Genomic DNA, 7,500 nt, shown 5'->3' with positions numbered 1-7,500 from the left:
AATTTCAAGTCAATCGGATGAAAATTGAGGATTTTAGAAACTTGACATAAGTTGTTGAACTTTGGCCTATGTTGACCTATTGGCCAAAGTTAACCTCAAAATAAATTGGAGGTTGAATCCAGTAACCTGATATGCAAATACTCTTCAAATTTCAAGTCAATCAGATGAAATTTGAGAATTTTAGAAATTCCTCCTAAGTTGTTGACCTTTGGCCTACGTTGACCTTTCGGCCTATGTTGACCTCAAATATAATTGGTGGTTGAATTCAGTAACCTGATATGTAAATACTCTTCAAATTTCAAGTCAATCAGATTAAATTTGAGGCTTTTAGAAATTCCTCCTAAGTTGTTGACCCTCGGCCTATGTTGACCTTTTGACCTCAAAATAAATATAATTCTTCCTTATGAGGAAGCGCCATGAGGGTAGTTTACTCTGCCTGATGGGGCTATATAAGACTCCATTATTATTATTATTATTATTATTATTATTATTATTATTATTATGACAAACTCCACCATTTGGTGAAGTTTCATGAAGATCGGTTTAAAATTGTGACCTGTAGGCGATTGACATACAGACAAACAAACAGACAGACAGACAGACAGAATAATGCACAAGACCAACAAATATATTTGAAAATGTTTTGATTTTTTTGCAAGTAGTAAAATAAATAACCTCCAAAGAGACAGGAAAGGTGACACATCGATTGTACATGGGTGATTTAAAACGCTTTACCACAAACGACAATAAATGGGCAGAACAACTGAAATGAGTGAAGCGGTACTCCAACGACATCCAAATGGAATTCTGCCTAGATAAGTGTGCCAAGTGCACATTAGCACAAGGTAGACCAAAAAAACGGACAACATAAAAATTGATCTAGATCTAACAATATAGAAATTAGAAAACGAAGCATCATACATATACCCCGGGGTCGAAGAGGGTCACCAAATCCGTCACAAACAAATACACAAAACAATCACCAAATATTACTTACGTATAAACGAGCCTGATCCTGAAAACATACCTCTCCCAAAGGAACAAAATCAAAGCAATAAAAGAACAAGCAATGCCAGTATTCCAGTACAGCTGCAGAATAATAAACTGGCCACAAGTGGAAATCAATAAACTAGATATGAAAACAAGGAAACTACTCACAATTCACAAAATGTTCTACAAAAATCAGTGCATCCCGAGCATGTACCTGCCAAGATGAGAAGTTGGTAGCGGCCTGATGGAACTCAACCAAGTGCACAGAATGACAACTGTAGTGTTGGCTGAGTGCATGAAAAATTTCAGACTACCAAATCTAATTAGTACATGAACACGAAGACAAGCCAGAAAAGGTTACCAAAGACAGGTGAGAATGGAAGATGTCACACATGAAACCGAAGCGGCAATGAATACAGTCCCAATGATTGCAAAAAAGACAAAAGAAAAATATTAAGTGAAATATCAACAGATACACACGACAACTGAGATAACAACAAAAGAGCAGGGAAATATATTTTAAAAAAGAGTGGGACAGATTGGGGATAGACAAAGAAGGCTCATTGGAATGGTGAAGAAGAGATCAGCTCAACTGGGATGGAGAATGAATAATAATAAATGCCCAAGACCAGGGACTCCACACCAATGGCTTTAAGTAGATGGCAGGACTGAGTCAATTGGACAAGTGTAGGTTCTGAAAGGTAGAAGCAAAAAGCACTAAGTCACCTCCTATTGGGATGTAAAAAAAACTCATGTCAGAACAGCTGTACACACAAAGGCACAACAATGTATGTAGAGTAATCCATTTGGACTTCTGCAAAAAATTCAATATCCCAGTCTCAGAAAACTCATGGAGACATGAACCAAAAGCAATCATTGAAAACAAGGACGTAATGGTCACATATGACTTCATGATCCCATCAAGCGTGAATGTAGAAAACAAAGCATTGCAACCGGATTAGTCCTTTGGTACAGAAAAGAAAAGATGGCATTGCTAATTGTGGCTTCAGTACCCAGCGATTTTGGCCTAAACAATGCAGAAATCAGGCAAATGACCAAATACCAATAAGTCAAAAGTTGGAAGTTGAAGAACGCCAAAATTGTACCAGTGAAAATTGGAGCAATGGGAATGATAAAGAAGAACCTCATGGAGATCTTAAAAACCATCCCTGGGAATATTACTCAAAACAAACTACAGTTTTAAGTTGTCCAGGGCTCGGTGACAATCCTGAAAAAAGCCCTCGGCACGAAACTTTGAGAACAAGAAAACTTAACAACTTGGTCCATGAATCCTGATCGCTTACTGAAACTGAGGTGGATACTTTGAGACCTGAGAGGATTCCGCATATGGAGATAACAACCAATGACGCAAACAAACAATCAAACAGAAACAAAGCACCGCACGGTTGCACCACCATCGACAAGCAAAACGCACAACATTTGACGGTTGGTCGGGGTTGGAAGCAACCATGGTGGAACCAATGAGAACACTTCACAAGGAACGAGGAGACTGTTTGTGGGATAAGGAATTTTATCCGATTGCATTTTCATTCTATTGAACGGTGTTTCAGGAAAGGAAACAGTTTTATCTGACATAACACCGTTCACTAGTTCCCACAACCACAAAAAATGTACGTACAAGTACATTTTGTACGTTTGTACGTATCTTTGCGTGGTTGTGTGAACTTAGACACTACCTGACCACCTGTAAAATCATTTATCATCATCATAATCAGCCTGTTTTCAGTCCATTGCAGAACGAAATTGTCCCTCAACTCGCGTTGGGGGTGTTGGCATACTCGCCACACATGCCACGTTCAGGTTGGAAAGAGAGGCGGGGCAGGGATTTGCAAATCGTTCAGAGTGCTGGCGATAACTCACCTACATTTCACAAAAGACCCATGGTGATGTTTGATGTCCACCAATGTGCAATGCTGACAGAGAGGTCCTCAGGCTTGATGTTCTTCCTATGGACGGTGCACACACACACACACACATCGATGCATCACGCTACATGCAAAACACCATGAAACACCAGTATGCATACCTCGAAGGCTAAGGTATCCTGCAAGCCCACCTTAAGTCATGCGTGTGCTGATAATCGCAAAATAATCAATGTTAATCTGAGAGATCGCCAAGAGGCCAGTGATGGGCGATCAACGTTTTTTGCGATATAGCGATGAAAGGTGGCATGTCCATCGCCAGCTGTAGCCCATTGGGTAATCGACACAACGTTGCATTTTGAGAGACTTCATTTCCTGTACTTGATCCAATCTATTAATCCTTTTATTCAACTATATGGAGACACCGCAGGTGTTCTCTCCTTTTTTGTGGTTCAAAATGTTCGGGTTGTTACAAATGTCGTCACAATTTAGGAAGATGTTTTTCCTTGTACTATACTTCTTGTTTTTATTCATCAAAGTTTTAAGGTATTTTATTGCTGTTTTAACATAACCCCAAAGTAAGTTTGCAACCAAAGCCTGCGCTCTGATGGTGATGTACACTTTTGAGATACACAAAGCTCTGGATTAATGATTCAAGAGGATTTTTTTTTTCGTGGGTACAAGATCGAGGCTTGTGTAAGAGATAACATCAATCACAAAAAAACAAACTGACACACAAAACATACAATAAAGGGAGCGGGAGACAAGATGGGGAGAGAGAGAGAAGCACACAAGTACAACAGCAGAGAACAGGGACATCGGGAGATCTGTGGGAGGGAGAGGGCTTGGGGGGAGGGAGCAGGGAAAGCGGGGGGGTGGTGGGTGGGAGAGGTATAAAACACATGGACACTGCTTGGACCTCCAGGAAAGAAGTTGGTATTTCAAAAAAAGTGGATCTGGGGTGAATTAACGGGGGTAGAAAAGATCAAGGTTTTGTATGGGGGTGAACCATAAGAGATGGTGGTGAACAGCTGTTTTAAAGACCTGGAGGGAGGAGTGGGAGAGAGTGAGGGAGTTTGTTCCAGAGGTTGGAGAAAAGAGGAATGAAGGAGTGAAGGTGAGCAGAGAGTCTTGATTTTGGCAGTTTAACCATAAGAGGGTTGCAGGCAGATCTTGTGCGACCTGTAGGAATATTTGGGGGACAAAGCCCAGAGAGAGCTGGGGGGGGGGGGGCAAGGCCGAAGAGGAGTCGGTAGAAGACGGAAAGACCACCAACCTGCCTTACAATTACAATTACAGGGTTTCAAGCAACTTTCATGGCAAGAAGTCAGGCAATTAATTCTCTGGGGATTCAAGGTGGGAAGACAACCCCAATTCTCTCTATGTATATGCATTGTTGCATAGCGCTGCTCCTGGTGTGAGGGGTTATTGCTAATCATAGCTGGAACGGCACTCGGTGGAGAACAGTTTACGTTTTGTATCCCACCGATAGGCCGCGATCTGGTTCCGGACCTGAACCAGAATCGAATCGGCTTGTTCTTGTCACCTGCCCAACTCGTCCACCTAGTTTGGTCATAACCGATCCATAACTTTTTTGAGATACGGTGTTATACATCGTTTTTGCTCCATCTCTCAATGGTGAAGAATCACTTTTTAAAAAATTAAAACAATTCTTGGATCAGCATCTAGATCTGGATCTTCACCAAAATCGAATCAATTCGTCCTCGTTACACACCCAACCTGCCCACCAAATTTCGTCCGAATCCGTCCACAACTTTTTTGAGATGGCCTGCTCACAGACAGACAGGCAGACAAACAGAGGTGAATACGTAACCTGCGTCTACCTTCGGTGGCGCAGGTAATAAAATACCCCAATTCTCTACAATCTACATGAAAAACGTGCACGTAAAAGTGGGGGAATGAACCCTTACGTGAGGACGACTTCCTGGCTACTTTATTCACCTGTAATGACACACTCACCTTCTGATTTTCGTCCCTCGATCCTTAAACCTCCACCCATGAATCTTGATAATTAAACCAAAACTCAAACCTCACCCCAATTATTTGCTCTGGTTTGTAAGAAATATTAATGACAGAACTGAGTTAATATTGTAAAAAACACTGTAGGGATGGGATGAGTGTAGGGATGGGATGAGTGTAGGGATGGGATGAGTGTAGGGATGGGATGAGTGTAGGGATGGGATGAGTGTAGGGATGGGATGAGTGTAGGGATGGGATGAGTGTAGGGATGGGATGAATGTAGGGATGGGATGAGTGTAGGGATGGGATGAGTGTAGGGATGGGATGAGTGTAGGGATGGGATGAGTGTAGGGATGGGATGAGTGTAGGGATGGGATGAGTGTAGGGATGGGATGAGTGTAGGGATGGGATGAATGTAGGGATGGGATGAGTGTAGGGATGGGATGAGTGTAGGGATGGGATGAGTGTAGGGATGGGATGAGTGTAGGGATGGGATGAGTGTAGGGATGGGATGAGTGTAGGGATGGGATGAGTGTAGGGATGGGATGAGTGTAGGGATGGGATGAGTTTAGGGATGGGATGACTGTCGGGATGGGATGAGTGTTGGGATGGATAAGAGGCGGAGCATTGGAATGTTGTGTCCCTTGAGTATCTTGGGCTGACGTCTCCCAACTGATCTGATCACGTGGTGCTTGCAGGGCAGAGGAAGAGGACGAGCGCTTGGAGAGGACTTTGGAGCAGAGTCGGGGCAAGATGGTGAAAAGGGACGACAAATGCTGTGTACAGTGAATGGTGGCCACCGTGTGCCTGGTTACCTGACCCTCGAGATCATTCACCGGTTGGGACGAGTCGTGGAGGTTTCTACGTCATTTTTGTGGCGGGACTGCCCTCTCCCTTCCCTCTTCCCAAAATGTAATGGCGTGTATTTTCAGGTGACGTCATTTTATTGCACGTCAATGTCGATGTGGAATCCTGTTTGCTGCCGTGCCTTCGCTTTGGCTGCCTCGCTACCCGAATTAACTTATTGCCCGAATCACATTTTTGAAGTGGTACAGACTGTGCGGTTCACAGCACCGCTCGTTCATATCCGCACCAGTGCACACCATGACGGTTGGTGCGAACAGCAGCCGCACACTGCATGTGATTTACTCGTCATAGGTTCACGAATCTTCTGCACGGATGGGCTGCATCCTTACGAGGTAGTGCTGATTGTGTGTCATGGTAGCCATTGACAATGCGAACGAGGTCCTGCTCAACCTCAAATCCCGCTTGAGAAGAGAGGTGCGTTGTGGTGGGGTTGTTTCATTTATTCAGGTACATATCCACAGCCCTCTCATGCTGGTTCTATCTTTGTGAAGTCATGTATGCAAGTGGCAGCCCAGGGCAGCCTCCTGATCTGGACCGGTTTTCGACAATGTTGACCGGTTTTCGTCGATCTCGACCGGTTTTCGACGATCTTGACCGGTTTTCGATGATCTGGACCGGTTTTCGACGATCTGGACCGGTTTTCGACGATCTTGACCGGTTTTCGACGATCTTGACCGGTTTTCAACGCTCTTGACCGGTTTTTGACGATCTCGACCGATGTTGACTGGTTTTCGACGATCTTGACTGGTTTTCGACGATCTTGACCGGTTTTCGACGATCTGGACCGGTTTTCGACGATCTCGACCGATTTTTGACGAGCTCGACCGATTTTTGACGATCTCGACCGATTTTTGACGATCTCGACCGATTTTTGACGATCTCGACTGATTTTTGACGATCTCGACCGATTTTTGACGATCTCGACCGATTTTTGACGATCTCGACCGATTTTTGACGATCTCGACCGGTTTTTGACGAGCTCGACTGGTTTTTGACGATCTTGACCGGTATTTGATGATGTCAACGTTTTTTGATGACCTCGACTGGTTTTTGATGACGTCGACCGGTTTATGACGATCTCGACCGGTTTATGACGATCTCGACCGGTTTTTGACGATGTCGACCGGTTTTTGACGATGTCGATTGATGATGTCGACCGGTTTTCGATGATGTCGACCGGTTTTCGTCGATTTCGACCGGTTTTCGACGATCTCGACTGATTTTCGATGACCTCGACCGATTTTTGACGATCAACAGATTTTTGACGATCTTGACCGGTTTTTGACGATCTCGACCGGTTTTTGACGATCTCGACCGGTGTTTGACTATGTCGACCTCTTTTTGATGATCTTGACCGGTCTTCGACGATGTTGACCAGTTTTCGACGATGTCGACCAGTTGTTGATGATCTCGACCGGTTTTCGATGATCTCGACCAGTTTTTGCCGACCCCGACCAGTTTTTGCCGATCTCGACTGGTTTTTGCCGATCTCAACCGGTTTTTGACGATGTCGACCTCTTTTTGATGATCTTGACCGGTTTTCGACGATCTCGACCGGTCTTCGACGATGTCGACCAGTTTTTGCTGACCTCGACCAGTTTTCGACGATGTCGACCAGTTTTTGCCGATCTCGACCAGTTTTCGACGATCTCGACTGGTTTGTGCCGATCTCAACCGGTTTTCGACGAGGTCGACCGGTCTTCGACCCGGTATATTTTGCATCTGCATCAACGTAGCCGTGCCGCTGGTGTTACTACACACAGTAAAGCAGGCAGTTTGC

At 44.3% G+C, this 7,500-nt stretch overlaps 2 protein-coding genes across 7 annotated transcripts in view; one reads left to right on the top strand and one right to left on the bottom strand.

Moving 5' to 3' along the window:
* The window catches only part of WDPCP (WD repeat containing planar cell polarity effector), a 185,146-nt gene that overhangs the window by 580 nt on the left and 177,066 nt on the right, over nt 1–7,500 (bottom strand). Inside the window, exons 22-23 of the mRNA XM_078784235.1 lie at nt 2,872–2,957; nt 1–1,684 (exon numbers count right to left, since the gene is read on the bottom strand). The exon at nt 1–1,684 is cut by the window's left edge and continues 580 nt beyond it. The gene's annotated coding sequence lies outside the window, so the exon portion shown is untranslated. The remainder of the gene's footprint in view (nt 1,685–2,871; nt 2,958–7,500) is intronic.
* The window catches only part of EHBP1 (EH domain binding protein 1), a 341,780-nt gene that overhangs the window by 334,184 nt on the left and 96 nt on the right, over nt 1–7,500 (top strand). For all 6 annotated transcript variants that reach the window (XM_078784234.1, XM_078784232.1, XM_078784231.1 and 3 more), the window contains one exon: nt 5,552–7,500. This exon is cut by the window's right edge and continues 96 nt beyond it. In XM_078784234.1, coding sequence (XP_078640360.1) covers nt 5,552–5,642 — 91 coding nt within the window. In that variant the 3' untranslated portion in view covers nt 5,643–7,500. The remainder of the gene's footprint in view (nt 1–5,551) is intronic.

The sequence above is a fragment of the Myxine glutinosa genome, chromosome 9 (genome assembly GCF_964187855.1).
Source record: "Myxine glutinosa chromosome 9, kmMyxGlut1.1, whole genome shotgun sequence".
Taxonomy (NCBI): Eukaryota; Metazoa; Chordata; class Myxini; order Myxiniformes; family Myxinidae; genus Myxine; species Myxine glutinosa.
Note: the sequence above shows the minus strand (reverse complement) of the source record. Positions and strands in the feature narration are given on the sequence as shown.